Source organism: Bactrocera oleae, chromosome 5 (genome assembly GCF_042242935.1).
Source record: "Bactrocera oleae isolate idBacOlea1 chromosome 5, idBacOlea1, whole genome shotgun sequence".
Lineage (NCBI taxonomy): Eukaryota > Metazoa > Arthropoda > Insecta > Diptera > Tephritidae > Bactrocera > Bactrocera oleae.
The window spans coordinates 2,746,435-2,771,901 of NC_091539.1; the positions used below are offsets into that span (position 1 = coordinate 2,746,435).

Consider the following 25,467-nt stretch of genomic DNA (forward strand, 5'->3'; position numbering starts at 1 on the left):
ACCTGACGCATCAGTTTTTGGCGATTTTTCGCTGAAATTTTTTATTTTTTTTTTGTTTTGTACTGTTATTGTGCTACGCTTTGCTGTACGAAAAGTGTGCTTAGCATTTCTTTTTGGCCGACGCAAATTCGTGTGCTGAAACGTGTGACAAATGACCATAATTTGCCGCTAGCGTTATAAGCTGCCGCTCTTACAGCCACTGCTGCCTGCTGCTGACTCAATAGCCGTATATTTCTTTTCATTAATGCTGCTTATCACATATTTAGTAGGTCTTTGCCTCCGCACGGCGAGCGGCAATATATTTATGAATAAAAGTAATGCACTTTGAACGATCGAAAATTAATAGTCCTGTCATTTGCCATACTCGTATACTTATGCTTGCTGCGCGCGTTCGGGCCAGCGGCATAGTGTGACCACCATCGTGGCGCTGCCAACACCGTTAACCGGTGTCTTCAGTATGGCTGCTGTATATACATATTTTTTTATGAAAGCATCAAAACGATTGAGTCATAAAAATTTATTACATATAACGAATTTATAATTTCTGACCTTAGGTAAGATATGGTTTTTGTACGCCGTGACTTCGCGCTACGCGCACGACTGTAGTAAATGCAAAGCTGCAAGCGTAACTTTTGGTACCGAAAGTGCACTGTACCGTTACTAGCAGTTAAAACGAAGCTATTTGGTCGTGGCATTATTACGAGTCATCGGTTAAGCGTTTAAGATTTATTAAAGAATAAGTTAAAAACTTCGATTCGCAATTCGTCAAACAACAAATATTCGTCAATGAGTTGTATCTTCCTTTATGACCGACGCCATTGCTTGGGGGTTACTTGCTCAATCGACTTTTTTTTTGTTGCTATTTTGGACTTGATAATACTAAGTCATATATTGATTTTGGACCATACTTAAGCGACAGTTCCATATTTTCAATTTCTCGACAGTTCCTTACTTGATTCAGCTCTTCTGTTATATATTATATATTTTCAGCCCGCCATCTCCCTTTGACTTTTAAAGCTCATTAGTTATTATTGGTTCCACATAGCTTCACTTCTCTGGTCATTTCTCATCATCTTAGACTCTTTAAATATTATCAGAACATTTTTGCAAATCCACACACTTTGCTTTGTATCTTTTTTTGGCTGTTCTGTGTGCCTTCGTTCGTTTGACCTTTACCTCAGGCGATTTCATTATCAGAATAAGGTCTACCATATAATATTTTATAATCATTAGCCTTACAGTTCTCAAATATGTGCTTACCATGATACATATTAGGGTGGAGCAGAAAAAAAATTTTTTTGCTTGGCCTGAGGGTAAAATTTGTAGATTAAAAAAAGGAAATTTTTGGACAAAAAAAATTTTTTTAACATCTAGAGGCGGCGCGGCCTACTCAGTTTTAAAGTGAATTTTCGAGTTTTTTTTTCGCTCCCCCCTAACACATATTCATATTTCCAATACCGAAAACTATCTGTGCTAAGCAAATCATGAAACGAAATGGGTCTCTTACGTCACTCAAAGTCTTTATTCGCCAACAAGTGCTCTCCAAGATCTCTCAGAACCAAGCCGTCCACCACAGCGAGACATGAGCGCGCATTTCGGAAATTCTCAGAAAAAGTAATCACTTTCAATGACATGTCGCCGCTAAGATCACAACAAGTATTTCCACCGACAGCAAGCACAAAAGATTTCCAATGCAAATACGTAAATATGTATGTTAGAAGCGCAAGCTGGAGAGTACACTTAGCTATGCGATTGTCACATGTCGCCGCCAAAAAACGTAATTTATTTGCGTATTCAATTGTCAACGTTGACGTAAAAGCCATAAAGTGCAACGCTGACAGTCATCCAGGCGGCAAAGTGAGTAGGCAGCCGAAAGCCGATACAATGATGAAGCTACTCACTTGCGATTGGCGGTGAAAATAAATGCTGCTGATGTAGGAGATGGCAATGTAGTTGGAGCTGCTAAAAAAAATGTGCAGCAAGAATGCGCAAATATTTATACATACCATTCAATTTACTTAAGAATCTTTGTGTTGGCGGTATTTAAGCATTTAAGCATAACACACTTTGTAAATGTAAAGGAAGATGAAAATTTACAATAAATATTGATATTTTCAATTCTTTTCGCAAATTGAATTAAAGACTAGAAGAAAGCACTAGAAGCAATAATGCACATCATTTTTATATATGGAAATATCCACATAAAAAGCGGAGATATGGCACGCTTTAGGTAACGCTTATTAAGGCGCGTTCACACTGCTTAAGTTTTAAATAACATATTTATAATTTTTTGTTTAAAATTTTTTAATACATTTTTTCTTCTACTTCATTTTCAGGCAACGCAAACAAAATGGTGCACTAAAAATGTGACAATATTTTTCGTGACGTCTAAACACAGTATAATATTGTATATTTGAAGTATAATTTTACTTACAAATATATGTATAACAATTTAAAAATTTAACTGCAGTCATAAACATATCAATGACGAACTATGAGAATTTACTGAATTTGCCGCTTAATTGCAATGCAAATGAAAATAGCGGCGGTCTGGCAACACAGGAAATTATAAAGATGTCGCAACGTGACTTTTCGGAGGTGAGTACGAAAGCAAGATTTCTTATTGCTATAAAAATAATAGAAAATTTCACTGAACTGCTAGTGAGTCACTGCTACGCAAAATTATTTCTTTCATTGTTGAGGAATTCTCAAACAAGTTATGCTTGTTGATATTTAAATACCACTGCATAGGTTGAGTGTAAGGTTTAAGCACTTCAATACTTGTATTGAAGACAATTTTATTTCTATTAAAGTGTACTTCTGATTTTTGAGTGTGGACAACGTTGCACTCTAATTTCATCTAAAAGCTATAATTCCTCTCCGTTTTGCACAATGACAATCACAAAATTAAACAGACAACCAGAAATCACTTTACCCAATTAATTTGTATTAAATAAAAGGTAAAAAGGCAGGCGCAATGCACTGCATTTCAAACTTCTCAGAATCGACGTGCAACGTATTCAATTAAAATAAACTGTATGCAAATTAAGCATTGCTGTTAAGCACGTCTCCTACACATGCGGCGCAATGTGGCGCGCTGCCACACCGGCTGGCTGGGCGGCCCACACTGTTGCATTTGGGCAAACAAAGTGAAATAGCAACGTGTAACTGTGCTTAAATTGTCGCGCAGCAGCTGGCCGTGGCATATGAGTAAACAACAGCAGCCAAGACTGTCACAGAGACAAACTGTCAGCAGCAGAACCTTAAACATTCGTTTTTTTTTGTCATACGTGTATTTCGCTTGTTTAAATTTTTATTTTGTAGCACAAATATTTTTTTTTGTGCTTATTCTGGTTTTTGGTTTTTGGTTTTCCAATCACGACTCAGCCATTAAATGCATTTAACTGATTTTAAATTAAATACCTGAAATGGACAATCACGACGAGAGTGGAAATACTCAAAAACTAACACGGGCTGACTGTTTTTGGATTTTTATTTGTACGTTTTTTCTGAGCTGCCTGATTTTCGTCGCGCTTTTTCTAACGATAAGAATGAAAAAGTTCAAGTTCCTCGTTGTTGCGCTTAGCGCAGCTGTATTTTCTTGAATAAAAAATAAAATTAATTATAAAAAATGTACAGAATAGTTAGAAAATGCTTTGCAAGCGTAGAGATAACGTGTTTAAATGTGCAGTGATTGTTTGATAAGAAATCATTTAATAAAACTAAAATGGTAAACCACAAAAATAGCATGTAATTGCTAGATCACTAAAGAAGACAAGCTTAGCGTTTACTTGAATTAATAAAAATTTTCAAACGGATTCAGCTAGAATACGCTGCACAAATAAAAAATGTTTCCATAAAAGTACCTGATTGTTATCGGTTAGTTTGTATGACAGCTATATGCTATAAAGGTTCGAACTGAGCAATTCGCTCGGAGATTATAGCGTTGCTTTGAACAATAATCTATGCCGAATTTCATGAAGATAGCTTGTCAAATAAAACAGTTTTCCATACAAAAACTTAAGTTGGATCGGTCAGTTTGTATGGCAGCTATATGCTGTAGTGAACCGATCTATACGATTTCTGCGGAAATTACTCAATTGCTTTAAACAATAAAACAAACCAAATTTCGTGAAGATATCTCTTCAAATGAAAAGGTTTTCCATACAACGACTCGATTTTGATCTATCAGTTTGTATGGCAGCTATATGCTATAGTGATACGATATCGATGGTTCCAACGCAGTAAAAGCTTTTTCGAGAGAAAATTACGTTTGCACAATTTCAGATCAATATCCTGAAAACTGAGGGACAAGCTCGCGTCTATACAGTTAGACACAACTACAGTTAGACACAAGGCAAGTTTAATAGCAGTCTTAGTGGGTTAAGAGACAAACTACAATCTAAGTGTTAAGCTAGAAAGTTTAAGGAGAGCACTTGATCTTTATAGCGAATACTTCAAGGTCCAAATTGATTTTTGCAGCTGGCAATACAACACTAAAAGTGATCGAAAAACATGTTTCAGAATAATTATTGAATCTAAAGTAATTTAACCAAGTAACGTCTATGAAACTCACAGAATTTTACAAGCGTGTTAAGAGCGCGACTACACCGATGTAAGAATTTTCAATATACACATGAAATATATATAGTTTTAGTGCCCACCTTTTACCCATCATATAATATTTTCGCGTTAGAAGCTGCACACGAGCGCCTCTAGTGGCATACCAATCGCTGGCATGTCCTTCAAATATTCGCGTCTAACAGTTCTTGGCTTTTACCACGCTTAGCTGCTGCTCTAATTCCTGTGCACACCATGTGCCAACAACAATAAGAACAACGAGCAAACAAAAATTGGAAAAAATGTGGATATGAAATTGTTAGAAAAACTCGTTTAACGATTTTAATCGGGTTGCAATCAATGCGATATCGACATGAGAAATGCGCAGCAAGTACAAAGAAATACAAAGCAGCACGCAACAACAACAGCAAAAGCAAAAGCAAAAACGACGCCATTGAGTATGTGGCGTAAAACAATGCCACAAAATCGAATCTAAGAAATCAATGGCAAGCAAACGAGGCGAGACCGTGGTTGTGCCTGCGCAACTGGCTGTGCTTGTAGTTGTAGTTGTTGTGCTGACGACTGTAGCTGTGGCTGCGACTCTGTCTAAAAATGATATTGACGTTTCAGCCGGCCCACAAAAGCCTGCTGACAGCGGTAAGCAGCAACGCCGGCGTGTCTTTGCCACAACTTTGCTGGCTTTTAACTTGAGCTTGTTGTTGTTGCAACAACTCATTATTTTCAGTTTTTTTTTTGGTTTTTCTCTCATTTTTTTTTACGATTCCTTTGAGGTTTTAAATGTAATTCGATGATTATAAGCAGATTTTGACGTGACTTGATGCAGTCTAGAGTGCGACTAGCGCGACCGAAGCTCGCAAATCAAACGCGAACTAACACAAAACACAACTCGACAACAAAACAAAAACAATAGCGGACAGCATTTAAACATTTCAGCGGTAGACTAGCAGCAGCAACAGCAACAACAACAAGGAAAAAAGGCGATTTGTGCACAGAGAAAAAGAGCAAATGGGCAATCAAACTGAAATAGCAAACTCATTGAAGCGCGCAGGAAGCTCAGCGCAGCGTTGAAAGATAGCGAAAAAAATTTAAATTAAATTTTAATCTCGACATGCGCATCAAAGGTGCAGGTAATCATAGCGAAAAGGCAGCCAGCCGGCCAAGCAGCAAACGTAGCTGCAGCCAAAACCCAAGCTGTAGCAATAAAACTTGCTGAGCGTACGAAGAGGCGCGGGCGATTGGTAACCGTGTGCAGCTTAGGCTATAGTTTGTGTGCGCTTAAGCAGGCTGCAGGTGTGTTGTTGGCACAGCCAGGACATGTGCAAGTGTGGCTGACTACAAGCGCTACAATTTCCACACACACACATGTGCAGGTATGCATGCGAATATTGCGCCCGCGCCCGCGCCTATACCTTAGTGGCTGACTGGCTGGCTATGCCTTTATTTATAGTTAACTGCCGATTATTCGACTTCCACTTTTATTAAATGCTTTTCGCCATTTTTATTTAATTAAGCACCCATCAAGCGTGAAATCGAGCAAGATGTGCCGTAAAGTGTATTAAAACTGAATATTTCAATGCAAAATGCCAAATGCAAATGCATAAACAGCTAACAGACTTGCAGCAGAAATAGCAAATGGCTGTAAAAAGCATGCTTATGAAAAAAAGTATTAAGCAGACCGCCGATTTTACCTACAAAATTGCAGAAAAAATATAAAATATTTAACTTTTATTTAATTTTCAGCAGCAGATGCACAGCTTACATTTAATTTTACAATAAAATCGCAAACCCCCAACTTATGCTTGCCGCTTTCAAAACCTTGCTTGCTACATGCTCATCTCACTAGACTCTAACATTTGCCTGCGGCTTATGCTGAGTGAAATTCAAAGATGTCTTGCACTTCCCAAACTCATTCACGGTAGCTTACATTAAGCCACCGATATCTTCGAAAAATTCGTTGCCACGACAGTCGGGACCACGTAAACAGAACGGACCCAGATTTTTATCTGGCCAGGCACTGTAAACTCGCAGAGTTCTGCCGCTAAAACAACGACAAAATAATCTACAAGTCTTCGAACTCGTGTTGTCATTCACGAAATTCTCTCTAACCAAAAAACTGTAACAAAATATACCCTTAGTACAGTTAATCCTAGAACTCAAACTGAATTTTCCAAAAATTTGTAGTACCATTAGTTCCGTACCTCTTCAGGTATCACTTTACAATTAAACCCTGAAAAGAGGGAATCTTTATGCCTCTGGCAATTTCCAAACACTTAATCAGCGAACATGCTATAAATCTAGCTGAGTTTCGGTGGAGACAATCAATAACTTGCTCAACTAGCAGACTAACGTGGCAGGAATAATTGGTAGACATGCCAGCAGGCTAGGTGTGCCTTACAACAACTATTGTAGAAGCTGTCAGGAAGTAGAAAAAGATGAGACTGTAAAACATCTTCTATAAAGAAAAGGAAAGGCAACTATTGGTCGAGGGTTCCTTGACGACGTATCGGAAGTTGCTAATATAAAACTGTTTGTACTGATGAGCTTCATCAGAAGCACAGGTTGGTGCAGAGAGGAGACGATAGAGTGAGGAAACATTAGTCCTGGTGGTATCACAATGGATCTTCTACAGGCCTAGGTGCGTCCTTAGACAGCCACTCTACCTACATACCTATTAGTTCCGTAAAAGAATTCCATCTTAGTTGATTTTTCGAAGCAAATGCATCGAACTATAGTACAGAATCATCTCGTGAGGTTCCCATTTAAAACAAAAAACTAACAGCAGTAAGCAGCGGGACTTTCGAATCGAAACTTACGCCGTGAAGTTGCCTTTTCTTCGCTCAATATCATCAATGCCATACAAGTTGGTCTAGAGTTTATTCCAACTAAGAAAAATCAAGCACTCAAGACACAAATTTCCTCTAAGAACCATTAGTTTTCAAAACATGGCACTCAAAGTGTTCCAAGCAAAATATAGAAAATGTGTTGTCAACTCAATTCGAGAAACAAACCGCAGGCTCAGCAAGTGCAAGTATATGGCATGGCCACCAAAAACCAGCACATATATAATATAATACTCGCACATAGCTGGTTTGATATTAGAAAGCCACTCAAATACATAACTATGCATGTTGAAAAAATATATACAGAGAATGAATAAATCGAAAAAGTTAATTTGCTTGATGGCGTACGCCTGTTTCTCTCATGTGTGTTTGTGGTCTTTGAGCCAAAAGAATGTTGTGCGCTTAGCTAAACAACATAGATGCTAATGAAGATTATGGTTATGCGGCTGAAGCGCATGTTTTTTGGGCTGTACGGAACGCAGAACGCGCTGTTCACAGCGCAATCAGGAGACGTCTGCGGTATAGTATGTAGAATGACGTGCACGATGTGATGTGATTTGATTTGATGTGGCGAAGGAGATTGCCTTGGCGGGCGTTTGATTGCACGCAAGTATGCTGAGGCAGGCGGAGTGTACGTTACTTCAGAGGATAGACAGTCGTGGGATGGCTGAAAAGTTAATCAACCAGTGGGACGATTGGAAGGTCGAATGGATGCAAATGTCGGCGTAAAAGGGATTATAATTATTGAAATGGATGGACAGTTATTGGAACGCATGAAGTGTCGCTAGACTAATAAAATAGATAGACTGAATAAATGATCGACAAGTAGAACTGTTGAAGGGTTTCGCGTACGGAACTCTGAGGTAGAAATAAATACAGTTCCTAGGGAAAATGGTTGGTTGTCGAAGCATGTGCGATACCAATAGATTCTTAAAATGGTTTCAAAGTCGCTCAGAATTTAATATTGAGGCTGAAACAGAAAGAAAGATAATAAATCGAACACATGGACCATCTATTTGTCATTACGAACGCTGATGTAGAAAGAACGACGGTGGCTTGGAAGGATGTATGGTCGTCGGAACATATAAGCGAACGATAGATACTTGAAACGATTACAGAGTCACTCAGAATTGAATATAAAGGCTGAAACAGTAAGAAATATGAAACAGCGATCACATGGATAGTCTTTGGAACGTAGTTAAGGTGATAGATCGTCGGACAAAGGGGTTGGCTGTTGCTAAACTTATATAAGGAAGGAGCGATGGTCGTCGTAACATACACGCGATTGATAGATTCTGGAAACGTTTGCAAGATCGCTCAGATTTGCATACTGAGACTTAAACGGAAAGAAAGCTGATTCCTCGCACATATAAACGGTCGATGGTTCTTATTTAAGCTTGATAAACCGTCGGACGAAGGGTTTGGTATCGTTAAACTTGTATGACTATTATTTGTACGAAGACTATTAGCACTTTTCGAGTAAGACGATCAGTGGCGCTGTTCTGGTGCCACACGCATGTTTTTTCCTGGCTTGAGTATGTGCAATTTTGTTGCGAACTTCACAGAGTTTGTATGTCTATGGACTCACGCAAGCGCGTATTGGTGTGACCTTGTTGTTGGCATTGTTTTTGTCTGCCAAATGTTTTCTTCTTCTGTTGTGGTTTTCTACTATTTTTAGTGATTTATTTTAAGATTTTCGTGTTTGTGTTGTTGCTATTTTGCTTATCGCGCTTGTCTGGATTTTGTGGTAAATCATTGCTGACGCTGCGGTCGTTGATCATTATTACGATTAGTTTTATTGCTGCGTGTATGTGTGTATGCATACATACATACATACAGACAAGCCAGCAGATGTTGCAAGCTACAGGCAGACAGACAAAGGTATAAAACATACACAGCCATTTAAATACGATTTATTTTTTTTTTGATTCTTGTTTTTTGCAGAGTTGTATTTTAATTGAGGCGTGTGAGTGTGTGTGCGTGTGTAATTGCAGGCGCGTGTTTGTTATAAAATTCGCGAATTCTTTTTACTCGGCCAGCAATAATGAAATGTAGATTTGGAAAGGCAGTGAGGTTACACAAACAAATCGTTTGTGCTTACAAACAGTGAGTTACACACACACATTCACATACACACACATGGATTCAGTTAAGACGACATATGAATGCCACATAATTTAACTATATAGTTGTTGCTTTAGACTGCCGCTATTTTTCCCTGCTGTTTATTATTGTTGTTGCTATTACTGTTGCAGTTTGTGATTATGACCACTGTAGTGCATAACCGCACCACCTGTGTCCGCCACTCGCGCTCAAACCGTGCGAATGATCCAGCGAACATGAAAACACCCAACCACACACACATGCCTACATAAAAAGCATACAAAACGTTGCTGTGATGTGGTCATGTGGCCATGCAGCCGAAGCAATCGTGCAGATACACACGTCTAACCAAGGAAAACCATGCTGTCGCGCCGTTGCGCCAACCCAACGACACACCGCGCCGCTCAACGCAGCACTGCATCCGCTCTATTAAGCTCAGCGCAATTTACACACAACGCGTCGCGTCTTGCCGCGCCAACTGCCACCAGCCAGTCATTGAGCCAGCTTTATCACGGCCTTTACTGTGCTATTAAATTCAACTGCCGCCGCACACCGCGCGCCAACGCTGCCAATGAGCGCTACTGCCATTAGCTCGTTTGCGTCTGCTGCGCTGCTGCTGTGACCGTGGCTATGGCGTCTGTACGTCCGTCAGTAGATATTCGTTAGCCATGCGTTCGCTGCGCCTGTGTGCGCTCTAGCGTAGGTTATGGCACCAAGCAAGCGAAACGTTGTATTGCGACGCAGCTGACTGCCGCCACCGCTGCTGCGCTGCTGCTGGTGCTCTACACCTTTCGACTAGTCGCATAACACGCATATTCGTAGTGAGTTTGAGTTAGTGGCGAGCTAAAAGCGTACAACAAGTACAATGTGTGTAGCAACGAAAGCAATAACAATAACAATAACAAATAATGTGCAGTCGCAGTGGTGCATACACAATACCTACAACAACGGCAACAATAAAACAACAGCAAATCATAAATAAATGAGACAGCAAGAGAATTGGAATGGCCGAGCGGACGGCACACAATAAAAACAGGTAAATTTTTGCTGCGCACACACCGCACACACGCACACGTAGCCGTGCAGTGGTGATGATACATACAAAGCAATTGAAGAGGAAGCACAGATAATAATAAGTTTACAAACATACGTAGCAACAAATATATTGTTGTTTAGGCGCTGCGCTGTGGCAACACAAGCGAGCAAGCCAAAGTGAGCAAAAAAGGCAGCGAGACACCGAAATGGAATGCGATCATTGACGTGCGGAATGTGTTGATTGGAATTTCGATGATTGAATTATTTTTAATGGTTTACATGGAAGCGCAGGAAAGCAGTTGGAGGTGTTGAGGCGTTTGCCTCCATACCAACATATGTATATGTACATACATATGTATGCGTATGGTGAAAAAGAGGAAATGTAGCATGACACTAAAAAAGCGACGTAAACGCAACTAACACTAAGAAAGCCAACGCAGTTGGTCAAGCCATTGACAAAATATTGACGACTCACCAATTAACTTAGAAAATCCATTGGGACACAGCGAAGTAAGCGAAAAACAGCACGTGCCTCTTACATGCTGAATTGAGTAGAGAGTAATGAGTAATGCGTTGCTTGAGGAAAGAAAGCCAAGCAGACGCAAAGAAGCACGCACTGAAGGCATGGCAGCAAACTCAAAGTTTTCGTTCAAACTGAATAGCTTAGAGAAGTTTCATAAATCGGTGGTATCGTCCAGATGCTAGACTCTGCACTTTAAAATTAATAAGCCGAAACGAAGTTCGAAGTTGGAGATAAGCAATGTCTTTTAATGAAGCTAAAAAGTCCAAAGCATATCTGAGTATTTTTTTGCAGAGCATAGCTAGCGGTTTTGCAGATGGCAACAGTACTTAAGAACGCGAGTTCGCTGCAAGCTAATGGCTGGCAAATGTATTAAACTGGAACGCACTCAAGCGCAAACTCAGCGCTCATTTTACTTCACGCACTTAGACAGTGCTTTGGAAACCGATCTATGCTTTAACTATAATCGCCAGCGTAATTTTTTTCTCGTAGTAATGATTTGGGCAGACGTTCTAAAGGCATTATTGTATTAGGGGTGCTTTAGTTCGTTCTGTAGTTGATCGAAAACGAGCTCTGCTTCGTACTACATCAAGCTGTCACAGTAACCGACTTCACAGACTTATTGCCGGCTTTAATTGGTTTAGTATGGAAGCGAGTACCTAGCTTTGGCACAACCGAACACATTTTTCTTAGCGATTGTTAAGTGTTCTTTGTTTCGTGGATTCCCTGGATTATTGCCTGTAATGAGTTTCACGAAAGATGATGCATATTTTTGCGCAAACTGATTAAGAGAGACACAGAAACAGACACAAACTGATCTACAACTGTCTCCTGTCTGTCTTTGTCTAAAGCCATCACATTTTTGAGCAAGACTGCGGCGTCTATCAAAGCCACCGGCAGAACTTTTCTACCGCTTTTTATGTCTTGATTTAGAGAGCATAGTCATTTGCTTGCGCATTCTATTTCGTTATTAAAGAACTATAGATTTCGCATGTACTCATAAACCGAAGACAGTGGCAAATACTAATGTCTGACTTAGTGGGAAAAGATCTTTCTAATTTGACTTATCTAAAAGCGTACGATTTGACAGTACTTTGCGATAACTACAAGAAAAACCGAAAGAAACTCACAAAGAATCACCATCAAGAAATGAAGCAGATAAGCAGATCAGCAGGAAAGCAGGAGAGCAGCAGAATCACCATAAAAGCCAAGCTTGTTTGGTACCACAACAGCTGAGCAAGCTGCTTACAATGTTGCATGCAAGTGCACTGCCAAAGTAGCACAAACGTAGCTTGTCTATTAAATGCCAACATTTTCCATACAATTTATGATTGTTTATGATTTTAATAAAAAGCAGCAAAATTACTTAACCTAAAAGTAACGATTTTGATGCGTTCATTTTTTTCTAACCAAGTTGATGCTGTTCACATAAATTTCGCACATAAGCGCTTGCTTGTCGGCTACATTTCGCCGATGCGCCGCCGCAGCTTGACACGCCGTCTCAAACGCCAACTCAGCGCGGTAGAATTTCAGCAAGTTTGTCGCTTAAGTCTTTCGTAATAGCATGCAAATTCTTGTCTTCCAACATTTATTAGCGTTTTACATTAGTAATCGCCATTTCACTACATTCAACATTATTATTATTACACATATTTTACGCGCGCTAATGTTCTCTACACGCTACAATGTTGCATGCCACAGCGCGTGTAGCGTAAATGTTGCGCGTTGCGTCGTGCGTTGCCGCGCCTTAATGCGCCATACGACAACATTACATTGCCACACTACACCTCAAAGTGTCTTCTTAGCGGCGTGCTTGTTTTCAGCTTACAGCGCGCAGCTTACAGCTTAGCGCAATTTTTTTGTTTTTTTTTTCGCCTTGTTGCTATAATAATATTATTATTTACGCCATTCCTTTTTTAAGTTTCAATTTCATCCGCCGCATTTGTTGCATTTGTATTTGTGCAACTCTTTTATTTCATTGCGTGTTTTCGGTGCGTCTGCGTTGTTGCCTTGCAGTGCATTGTCATCTGAGCTACGCGTTGACAGCTGCAGCCGCAACGTTGGCAGTGGCGATGCGTCGCAATGATTGTTGCAACTTGTTTGCGACTACGCGCTGCACACGCGCCTGGCTACGCCGCAGCCATCACCGTCGCCATTGCTATGTGATATCATTTCCTACGGCGCCTATACGCATGGCTGCTTAACTTTTGCTTTTTCACTTGACTTTCGTCGCGTTCAACTTGCCACAACGACCGTCTCGGCCGTCTCGACCGCTGTGCTTGCTGCCTTTTCGGGTTTCCATTTCTATTTCGTTTACGCTGTCGCGCTTTTTATTTGTTTAGTTTGTTGTTCTCGGCCGTTTGTGTCGCCATAAATTCATTCAGCGCATTGATTAAATTTCAATTTGCAACCATTTGTGGCATTAGTGATTATGCCACGTAAATTTGCGCATTTTTATGTGCGCATTTGAAATTGCATGCAACGCATCGCTGGAAGGGCCCGCGCCAACTGGGTTGCACACAAATGGCTTTTTCGCAAAATTATGGCAATTAAAAACGTTTAATGGATTTATGACGACTGAACGACAAGCGCGCGACTAAACATATGTACATACCGGCTTCATAAAATACCGTTGTGCGTATTGTGCGCCAGTTGCGTTGGCAATTTGTTTTACGCAGGTGGATAATTGCGTAAATATTTTCAATTAACTGAGCGTTCGCGGAGAATGGTTCAATAAAAAATTTCAATTAGACTTTCGGGTATAAATTTGTGTGATAAAGATTTCAATAAATGTTCTGCTCAAGATTTCGTAGGCCGTAGTTGTTATATGTGATATAGATGATTCATATGATATAGACGATTCATACCGAGATCAATTGCCAATAGCAGCTCGTTTAGAAAGATATTTCTGTGTTAGTCTTCGAGAAGTAAATTCATTGGAACATGGAAACGCTCTCGCAGAAGTCTGTTGGCAATTTTTAATAAACTTATATCTCTTTGAGCTTAAAAACCCTCGAGCCTTAAATTATCCAGACTGAGCAACCGCAACTAAGTCGGTATACATTAAATTTTTAAATGCACTCGAGTTTTTAAATTCGTCTCTATCAATACCGGAGTGCTTTCTGCTACTGCAGTTCGGATTCCAACTTAGTATATTAAAGAACCGGAATTCTTTCTGCTACTGGAGATTGGATCTTAACTTAGTATATTAAAGAATGCCTAAAGGTCAAAGCAGTCATGTTGCTCATATGGTTTTAAAGATACCGCCGAGTTGACAGTTCATGACATTATAAAGATATAGATTTACTCAGCCTACGTAGATCAACCTGTCATGAAAAAGATATATCTTTACACTGGAAGAGAGGTTAATGGTGATCTCCGCAGAGTACTGTCACGGCGCGAGTCTTATAAGCATTATTAAAGTGCTCCAAAGTCCAAGTCGTTACTGGAGCTCATGTAGCAAAAAGGCTGCAACCAAAACGAGCTCTTCGTAGCATGTTCAATCCGGGTAAATGCTTAAAAGTTCACCAGCTTCGAAGCAGTTTTTCATGATGCGCGGAGTCAACATAAACTTATGTGTAGCGGTGTTAATCTGTAGTATATAGTTAAGTGTAAATATGTATGATCGCTCGGTTTGATAAATAACCATAATAAAATAAATCTCTGAGCCTACTTAATAAGACTTACACCCTTCTAATGCTAAAACAGCCTACACACAACACGATATATAACGGTTCCATTTAAATAGTTCCGTTAACTAATGTCTGCTAAAGACAGCCTACTCTCATACTCACGAGGTATAAAATGAGCAGCTATGCAGTATTTGAGCTAAGTTAATTAAATGCACAAAAGTTTCCTGACAAAACATTGTAACAAACAGCAAATATTTCATAGGAAAAAATCAGCAGTAAACATATTACTGCCATTTGCAACCACTGGCAGCAACGGTGTAGCCGACTTGTAACGTGACCTCAATCAAAGCTCGACAGTGGCAAGCCAGGCCAGTTATAGCGCACACAATATATGTGCTGTCAGCCATACGCGCGCTCCTTGCAGCCTGAACTTATTATGCGCCGCAGCACAACAGCCCAGTCACAGCCAAGTCAGGCCAATCAAAGGTGGTGGTAGTCAGCGTGCTGAAAGTAGTATTGTGGCAGCAGCAAAGGAATGCGGCTAATTATTTTATAGCGCGCAGTAAAAGAAATGTGGCAGAACACCGCGAACGTTGCAACGGCAGCAGCAAAATGTAAAGCAATGTAAGAAATATGTTGAAAACCAGCAGCGCTAAATGCAACAGCAGCAATAAGAAAAAAAACGTAAGAAGAAAGCAAAGCACGAAACGTGCACGAATCAGCAAATATACGTCGCGCGGCAAAGTTACACTGCCGCTAGTATTTGCTGCGCGCGGATTTGCTGCAACATCATTTGCGTTTCCTTTTTGGTGCGCCAAGGGTTAAGCGCTTGTAAATTGCTGGAATTTTTGTACGCGCGTCACATTTTTCTCGTTTTCCAAACGGCAATTGCACAGCAGTGTTACACGACATTGCTTTGCTTGGAAAACAATGTTCTTGCTGCGCGGCGCTCGTGTTACACACATTGATGTTTACTGCCGCGTAATGTTTTTGGCATTTTTATTTGCGCTTAGACAGGCACACCGACTAGCGAGCTAACTGGTTGTTGACTGTCTGGCTGGCGGCCACAGCGCGCGAGCGTCACCTTCATACTGCTGGCATGCAACATGACTTTTCCATGCCAATGGGCGCCAATTTTCGAAAAATCCAAACAACATGGCACAACAATTGCAACACAGCAGTACGCGATCAGCCGCATAGAACAAGCGCGCGCTGTCTCAAGCTACAAATCTGCAAGGAAAGCGCTTGTTTTAGTTTGACATTGGTTTTGCTTTTGAATTGTTTGTGATTGCTATGCGACTTTTGCGCTTGCCTGTTTTTCCCTTCGTAGTGCAGCGCAGACTGTGGCGCGCCGAGACGCGGCAAAAGGGCGCGTTTAATAGAGGCCAGCGAAAATCGAACAAAAAAAAATTACTAAAATAATCGCAGTTTGTTGCTGAAACGACATGAAGCGCTGACAATCAACTTATTGACAGGCCACAGACGGACAGACAGACAAACTAAAGTTGCAGACGGCCAAGCTGAGCACAAGGGCAGGCGAGCATGAAAAACAAAAACACAAATTTAGCAACAATTGGCATTAAGGATCTGTGTGTACGACTGACACTGAAATACAAGCTGCAGCAGCGTTTCGCGGCCGTACGACTGCCGATGTAGGCAGGGCGGCTAAGTTTATAAGTTTAAGGCTGAGAATAATGTTAAGCTATGCGGTCGAGGGCAAGCAAACTGCTGATGTTCGTTTAGTTTTGTTTGCATGTGTATGTGTGTGTGAGTGTGTACTTGCGCCCGCGACGCAGTGCTGACTGTGCCAGAGTTTGAGTTTGAGGATGCACGAATGACAAGATGCTGACATTGACGTTGAAAATGCGACATGACAGCGGAACACGATGAAAGAAACAGGATGCATGTTGCCATTTTCGTGCTGCAGCAATCGCTTTTTTTCATTTAAAATATAACATATACATTTTTTCTAAACAGTAAATCGCGCGAGGGGTAAAAACATGGTTGAGGGTGATTGGAAAAAGATAAACGACGGAAAAAGCTAAATGCGATAAAAACAGCATTAAGAAGCTTAACGAACTAAAGCTTAATCAAATAGTACAAGTAAAAAACGCAAGTGGAAAATAAAAATGACATTCGTAAAAAAATGTAAGTCTTTCCAAAATAAAAGAGCATAAAATAACGTAACATAACATAACATAACGTAACACAACGTAACATAACATAGCATAATAAATCAGCATTTAAGCATTTCAAATATAAAAATTTATAAAATAACGTAACATGGCATAACATAACTTAACTAAACATAGCGTTATTTTACGTTAAATAACTTACCATAAACATATAAGCATTTCCAGTATAGAAATTTTAAAAATAACATAACGTAACATAACACAACGTAACATAGCATGACATAACGCAACATCGCATAACATAACGTAACATAACTTAGCATAAATCCAAATTCAAGCATTTCAAATAAAAAAAGTTTATCATATAAAATTACATAACATACCGTAACATAGCATGACATAACGTAACATAACTTTGCATAAATTAGCATTTAAGCATTTCAAATAAAAAAAAATTATAAAATAACATAACATGGCATAACATACCGTAACATAGCATGACATAACGTAACATAACTTAGCAGAAATCCGCATTTAAGCATTTCAAATAAAGAAAATTTATAAATAAAATTTGAATCAAGTTTCAACATAAGCAAAATTTCCCTCAAATTTCTCTTCATCAATATGTACATTGTCATTACGTGCTTACGTAATCTATTTGTGCCGTTATTAAGTCTCATACAGCTCCAACGCAATAGCAACCCTTCCATATAGTAGGTAATATTATATTAGCTTCGAATAATTGTATGACTGCGGCAATATATAACATTGGATTAAGTCATATAAAATAGTATTGTTACGTTAATCTCAGTCTCCCAGGGCGTCATTATCAGATATTATAACACGCTATATTGAAATGAGCGTCGCTGCCAAGAAGTCTTGGTACGAAAAACAACAATAAACCTAAACGGCGCTGATAAGCCGGCGTGTTTAGCGCGTCGAAATTTTTGCTTACTTCGCTTTGACGTAGAAATGTTATAAGTGTGAGCGATGGATAGTGGGCAGGGCCGCTTAATGTGCCATAGATGGGTCGGAGGAGAGGAAACGTTTGTGATAATTGTAGAATAATTTTGCTAAAAATTCCAATAATACAACATTGCACTAATAAACAATTCAGCAGCAGTTGAGCTATATGTCATTGAGCGATTGCTAGGCGACGCGCGTTTAGCAGCAGATTTTATTTGCCAGCTAGAATATTTTCAATTTAAAAGTGGTTGTTGAAATCGCTGTAGTCATGCGGCTGACGTCTAAGTGGGGTAAAGAATATACAAATTGCAAATTCAAGCATTATCACCACTGAAAACCCATATCTGCGTCATGTTGCCATAGGCAAGGTTCTTAGTATAATTTCGGCTAGTTGCAGCGCGAAAAAGTAGTTTGATTAACTAGTTCGACTCACTAAAACTTCTGAAGAGTACACAGTGATCTCCTCAGTATTCTCTGGAATCACAGTTATAAATGTCAAAAAAGACAACCACCAAAGTATTGAAAGGTGTTGGTGATTAATTGAGAAAATTCGCATCTGATCAGAATGAAAAAAAAACTTGGTTGAGTGGAGTTTCTTTAAGCCGTTCATCCAAGTATATATTTCATAAAGCAGTTAGATGTTACGCGAAGTTTTATCCTACCCACTACCCAAAAGTTGCAATACTATTAACTGAAACTGGCTAAAGCTGGGATGCCAAAAGCATTAAATAAGACAAAGATGCGCGAAAGAAGAGTGCGCTACACAGAAAAAAGTTTGCTGACAAGCATATACTCGTAACCTCAGAATATACTAAAAGCCTTTATTTCGCTTGATGCTTTGAGTGCGCTGTAAAAACAACAATATGTTTACTGTTCACCAAAGCAAAAACTGCACTCTCAGCGCTAATGTGGCACTGATCAAACTCCAGCTTACACCACTAAGCTTTGCTTCAAAGAGACGCGCCTGTCAGTCGTTTCATCATCGCTTATGCTTTTCATAATTTCACTAACTGCTGCTGGCTTGCTGTGCGCCACCGCTTCTCGTACAGTTATTTTATTGCCCAACATCATTAAATACCTCGTGCGTCAACAACGCAACCCGTCGTCCTTGATCGCCACAAGCTTCGCATCGTAAAATGTTTGAAAGAAAGAGCCGCAGCGGCGGCCGTATTTGCCAAAACATTTTGCGCACATTGTTCTGTAATGGAAATAAATTCTTTACGATTTTACAATTTCCTGTTGGCCGCGATCGTCAGCGTTGCTGTTGTTGGTTTACCGCGACCGCGTTGTATTGTTATCGTCTGGCAGTGGAAAGCGTTGGCGCCAATTTTATTAGGCAACAAAGTCGAAATTAGCAAAAACAAACAAATGTGCAAATAAACAGTTACACACACATACTAATGCGCTCTGCACTCTGTGTGTATGTGCATGTGTGTTAGCGCAACAATAGCACAGTCGTCGTTTCAAAATGTTTACGCTTGTTTCGCTGACTTTTTGTTTGATTTTCAACGATCATCAACATTGTGCCAATGCAACACTGTTCCTGCTATTGTTTTTGTTGCAACAATAGCTCGTTTTTGTAAAAATTGTGCTGTTGCACGCTTGTCTTATGCAGATGCGCAGCTGTGGCAGCTGCGCGCATAGATATTTTCTCGTGTTTGCGCATTTCGCTGCGATTTGCATGCGCGCTCGGCCATTTCCGTCATGCGCTTGCGCGCGGCGCACACCTCGCCATGGCCACCAACCTGCCAGTCAGCCAGCCACGCTTTGGCAATTTAAATTCTCGCTTGTTATTTACAATTTTTGGTATGTTGCGCGCATGTTGAAGCCGCTGCTGCTGCTGCGCCAACTATTGGCTGCGGCGGCTGCTCAGGCGCGTCTATACATAAATTTCAGCTATTTTCCATGCTTTTGTTATCATTGTTGTTGTGCGCTTGTCGTTTTTTCGGCATTTTTGCATAGTCATCGCATTTAATTGCCACATTAAAAATGTAAACATTGAGTTGCTGTTGGTGCTGCTGCGGCTGCAACCAAAAATGGTTGCGCGCCACAGCATGTTGCGCCACGGATCGTGGGTAGCGCGCTAAAAGCATTTGAACGCGCTTCCGCATAGCTAATTTCAGCCATTTGATTTGATTTTCGTTGTTTTCCTCTACTTTTAATATATATTTAAAAACATATTTGGTGGTGTGCAACCCTTTCGCCTTTGGAAAAAAATAAAATTCATAAATTTCTTTTATGCTCAACTTCACTTGTTGGCGTACGTGCCGACCTTTGCCAGTTGCTGACCCTGCAATATCCGGTTATTCGGCAGCCTGAAAGCTCAGCGCTACGCCGAGCTATGCGATGGCGACGTGCGACTCCAGCTCAGACTTGACGTGCGAGGCGAAAAGTTCAGCTACTTCACCTCAAAACCTATTTTGAACGCAAATGTTGCAAAAGTGTTGCTTGCCTAGGGTTGCCACCCAGCAAAACTGCTGAGCTGACGTCTGAGCAACCAATTACAGTTATGGTGCGCAACAAAAGAAATCTTAATGTGAACAAAAGTTAATGTAAGCCACTAGTTACCGTTAGTTCTTTCGATATTGAGAGAGATTGAGATTTAGCTACACCATAACACGAGAAGCCGCTTAGCTATAACTGAGCATTAGTTGAACGAAGAAGCTGTGCCATAGCTGGCAGCGTACGTTTGAAAGAGTGCTCACGAAATTCCTCTTGGTTAGGTACATGAGGTATGACAAGGTCGTCAAGCTTCAAAGCTAATATTTTTCAAACAAAGTTGTTATTGGAGCAAGATTCGAATGGCGCCTTTAGCAAATTAAGGTCGAATGTGGAACCTGACATAAACTTTAGAAGCGCCGAAGTAAAGTACTAGTTAGGAGGCTGTAAAAAAAGTTCGATATCAAGCTCCAGCTGCACACCACCTAACTAAGAAAGCCATAATAATACTGCACAGTTTTTAAGAAACCCTTGTAGCATTAATATCTATAAAGCCGAAATTCTTTTGTATGCAAAAGCAAAGCTACAACTTAAACTTCCACGGCTCTTTGTTCACTCTTGCCTCTGCCAAGCGTGGTACTCTGCAACAGCCCGCGTTGCTAGCCACACATCAGTTACATGGTTCACGTTCACCGCCCGGCCGCGCGTTTTCCATATGCCGTTGTTACAGAAAAATTATGGCAATTTCAGCGCAGAAAGTAATTTGCAATCTGTCGGGTTTTGCTATAAAAATTGAGTAGCGGCAACGAGTGATGCGCACAGTTTCTTTCATTCTTTAGCTGTTTGCGCCTTTTTTCATGGCATGTTTTCATTTAACCATTCAATTTTTATTTTGTTTTTTTATGCTTAATTTCAGTGCGCGTTTTCTTTGACCATATGCGCTCTTAGAGCTCGCCACATTTAGCTGACTTCTGCCGTGGTGATTTGTTGTTGCTGCCATAGCCGCAGTAAATGGTTATTTTTTATTAGCAATTTTTTTCATGCCAACGACTCTTGCAAGTCTTCTGCGTAACGTTGGGCGTTGTATGCGTGCATGTGTTGTTGTAGCGAAACATTCCAAACAAGTGAATTTATAAGCATAAACGTGACTCAACCGTTGCGTGGCGCGGCTGTCGGCTGTCGGCCGCTGCTTTGCTGGGTATGTGTGGGGCGAAGACCATTGCGAATGCTTGTAATGGTGATTATGATATTGATAATGTCGGTAGGAGATAATTTCGCAGCCGCTGATGGTTTTACTGCTGATAGGTTTTGTGGCTGCGTGGCGTACAAATATCTGCGTGGCCATTTTTTCTCTCTTTTTGATTCTTTTCTGAAAACACTTACATACATATTTCTTTTGGCAAGCATTCGATTAGTGTTAAGACTTTTTAACGCTGCTTACGCGTTTAGTTACGCCCAGCCTATTTGTGATGGCTGTTAAGTGCCACTGTGTTACAAAAATATCCACAACTTGTTAATCTGCATGGCGTGCGCTGCATGCGCTGCATACGCTGAGCCTTCACCACCGTCACCATGCGGCTTCACTCAGCTGCGCTCATTTTCTTTGCATATTGTATGCGCTGGTACGCACTGCGCGTCCAGCTGAGATTTTTTGCTACGCGCGCGCATTTGCTGTGCTGGAATGTGGCTAAATGCCTAAACGTGCGCCTAATCGCTGCACATTTTCCCATCATAAAAATTTCGCATGAATCTGCGCGGTCTCTGAAGCAGGTTTATGCGACCACATGTATATTTCTCAAGTTATTATAGTTGCGCAACATAACTGGCGTACGCAACCACAACTAACTAACTCACCCAACCTTTCTTTTGCTACTTGCAGAATGAACCCGAATGCACACCAGAGCTACCGGCCGCCAACCGTGCACTATTTCTGGAGAAGGTGCGCCAATCGAACGCCGCCTGCCAGAGTGGCGACTTTGTCACTGCCGTCATGCTCTATACGGACGCGTTACAGCTTGATCCCGGCAACTATATACTCTACAGCAATCGCTCAGCGGCACGCCTCAAGCAGGGTCAGTTCGCGCTCGCACTACAGGACGCCACAAAGGCACGCGAATTATGTCCGCAATGGCCGAAGGCGTATTTTCGGCAAGGTGTCGCACTCCAGTGTCTCGGTCGTTATGGCGAGGCGTTAGCTTCATTTAGCGCTGGTCTAGCGCAAGATACACAACACAAACAGCTGCTGGCTGGGCTGATGGAGGCGTCAGTGAAGAGTCCGTTGCGTCATGCGCTGGAGCCCACATTTCAACAGCTGCGCGCCATGAATCTAGACCAGTCACCATTTGTGGTGATATCTGTGGTGGGTCAGGAGCTGCTACAGGCTGGTCAATATCATTCTGCAGTCACGGTGTTAGAAGCGGCTTTGCGTATTGGTTCCTGTTCTCTTAAATTACGCGGCTCTGTCTTCAGCGCCTTAAGTTCGGCCCATTGGGCCCTTAATCAGCTAGATAAAGCCATTGGCTATATGCAACAGGACTTGGCTGTGGCTAAAAGTCTTGGCGATACTGCCGGAGAGTGTCGCGCACATGGTAATCTCGGCTCCGCTTACTTTAGTCAAGGTTCATATAAAGAAGCGCTGACCGCACATCGTTACCAACTTGTGCTCGCGATGAAGTGTAAGGATACGCAGGCCGCTGCCACAGCGCTCACTTCATTAGGACATGTTTACACAGCTATTGGTGATTACCCCAATGCCTTGGCCAGCCACAAACAATGCGTGCAGCTGGTGAAGCAGATCGGCGATCGCTTGCAGGAGGCGCGAGAGATCGGCAATGTCGGCGCCGTTTACTTAGCAATGGGCGAATTCGATTCGGCCGTCGATTGTCATACACAACATTTACGGCTGGCGCGTAAACTAGGCCATCAAGTTGAAGAAGCGCGCGCTTATTCAAATCTCGGCTCAAGCCACCATTATCGACGCAATTTCGCGCAAGCAATTACTTTTCATGAGCAAGTGTTGCGCATCTCCAAGCAGCTGGGTGACCGTAATATTGAGGCGCGTGCATATGCTGGGCTGGGACATGCAGCACGTTGTGCTGGAGACTGTGTGCAAGCGAAGAAATGGCATGAAAAGCAACTAGAAATGGCGTTGGCTGCACGCGATAAAGTGGGTGAAGGTCGCGCTTGTTCCAATTTGGGTATTGTCTATCAACTACTCGGCGAACACGATGCTGCGCTTAAGTTGCATCAGGCCCATCTAACAATCGCAAGGCAGTTGCACGACCGCGCGGGTATGGGTCGCGCTTATGGAAATATTGGCAATGCCTACTCCGCCGCTGGACTCTATGAGGCGGCCATCAAATATCACAAGCAAGAATTGACGATCAGTAAGGAAGTGCATGATCGGAGCGCTGAAGCATCTACACATGGCAATCTCGCTGTAGCATACCAAGCTTTGGGCGCGCACGATATGGCACTTATGCATTACCGCGCTCACTTGAATATCGCGCGGGAACTTAAGGACACCGCTGGTGAAGCCTGCGCGCTACTTAATTTAGGCAATTGCTTCAGCTCACGACAAGAGTTTGCTCAGGCCGTGCCCTATTATGAACAGTATTTGATGCTCTCACAGGAACTGGGCGATGTGGCAGCTGAGGGTAAAGCATGTCACTTTCTGGGTTATGTCCATTACTGCATTGGTAATTATCGTGAAGCAGTGCGATACTACGACCAAGACCTAGCGCTAGCGAAGGATTTGCAAGACAAAATAAATATGGGACGCGCTTACTGTAATTTGGGTCTAGCGCATTTAGCTTTGGGCAATACGCAAGCAGCTTTGGAGTGTCAAAAATATTTCCTTGCTGTGGCGCACATGACAAATCATCTGCCAGGCAAATTTCGTGCGCTCGGCAATATCGGTGACATATTAGTACGTACGGCTGAACATGAGGAGGCAGTTAAAATGTATCAACGCCAACTTACACTTGCGCGACATGCACGAGAACGACCGCTAGAGGCCGCAGCTTGCGGTGCGCTCGGCTTAGCACATCGTCTCATAAAAAAATTCGATAAAGCGCTCGGCTATCACACACAGGAGTTGGCGCTAAGGCAAGAGATGTCCGATTTACCCGGTGAATGCAAAGCGCATGGGCATTTGGGCGCCGTTCACATGGCTTTGGGAAACTATCAACACGCGGTCAAGTGTTATCAGGAACAACTAGGACGTGCCCAACAGCTGCAGGACTCTGGTATCGAAGCTCAGTCTTATGGCAATCTGGGTATCGCCAAACTTAACATGGGTCTATACGAAGATGCCATCGGTTATTTGGAGCAACAATTAGGCACCCTGGAACGTGTTAATATGCCGACTACACAGCATGATCGCGCGCGTGCACTTGGTCATCTTGGCGATTGCTATGATGCCTTGGGCGACTTTGAGGAAGGCATTAAGTGCCATGAACGTCATTTACAACTTGCTACTGCGCTCCAAAGCTATCGCGATCAGGAACGCGCCTACCGTGGTCTGGGACATAGCCATCGCGCGCTTGGTAATCTGCAAGAAGCACTCGTTTGTTTAGAGAAACGGCTGGTTGTCGCGCACGAACTGGGTAGTCCTGAAGTGAAAGCAGTTGCGTACGGAGATTTAGGAAATATACACTCGGCGCTAGGTAACTACGAACAAGCTGTCAACTGTTTGGAGCATCAACAAGAAATCGCACGTGAGTTGGGCGATCGCGCTTTAGTTTCGGATGCCACTAGCGCTTTGGGTAATGTCTATCAACGTATGAGTGATGCCGATGGCGCATTACGTTTGCATAAAATGGATTTGGAAATGTGTGAGCACTTGGGCGCCGGAGCGTTACAAGCACGCGCTTGCGGAAACTTGGGCGCAGTTTACGAATCCATACGTAGCTTTATCGATGCGGTGAAATTCTATGAAAAACAATTGGCGCTGACAGCAGATAGGCTCAGCAAGGCATACGCTTGTGGTTCTCTCGGTGAGTATTTTTTTAAATATGACTAATATTAAAGCATCACTCTTGACTAACCACTACTCACATAGGTCGTGTGTTCCATCAAATGGGTCAGCACACGCAAGCCATTAATTTTCTGCGACAAGGTCTGTCGATCGCACAATCGATCAACAAATCGGAAGAGGAGGCCAAAATAAGATATCAACTCGGTAAGTTAGACGATCATGTAATAGTTTCTTGATT

General features: G+C 41.7%; 1 protein-coding gene across 1 annotated transcript in view; it reads left to right on the plus strand.

Annotated features, from left to right (window-relative positions):
- The window catches only part of LOC106618739 (tetratricopeptide repeat protein 28), a 46,251-nt gene that overhangs the window by 15,330 nt on the left and 5,454 nt on the right, over positions 1-25,467 (plus strand). The window contains exons 2-4 of the mRNA XM_014236603.3: positions 2,337-2,598; positions 22,131-25,248; positions 25,314-25,433. Coding sequence (XP_014092078.2) covers positions 2,485-2,598; positions 22,131-25,248; positions 25,314-25,433 — 3,352 coding nt within the window. The 5' untranslated portion in view covers positions 2,337-2,484. The remainder of the gene's footprint in view (positions 1-2,336; positions 2,599-22,130; positions 25,249-25,313; positions 25,434-25,467) is intronic.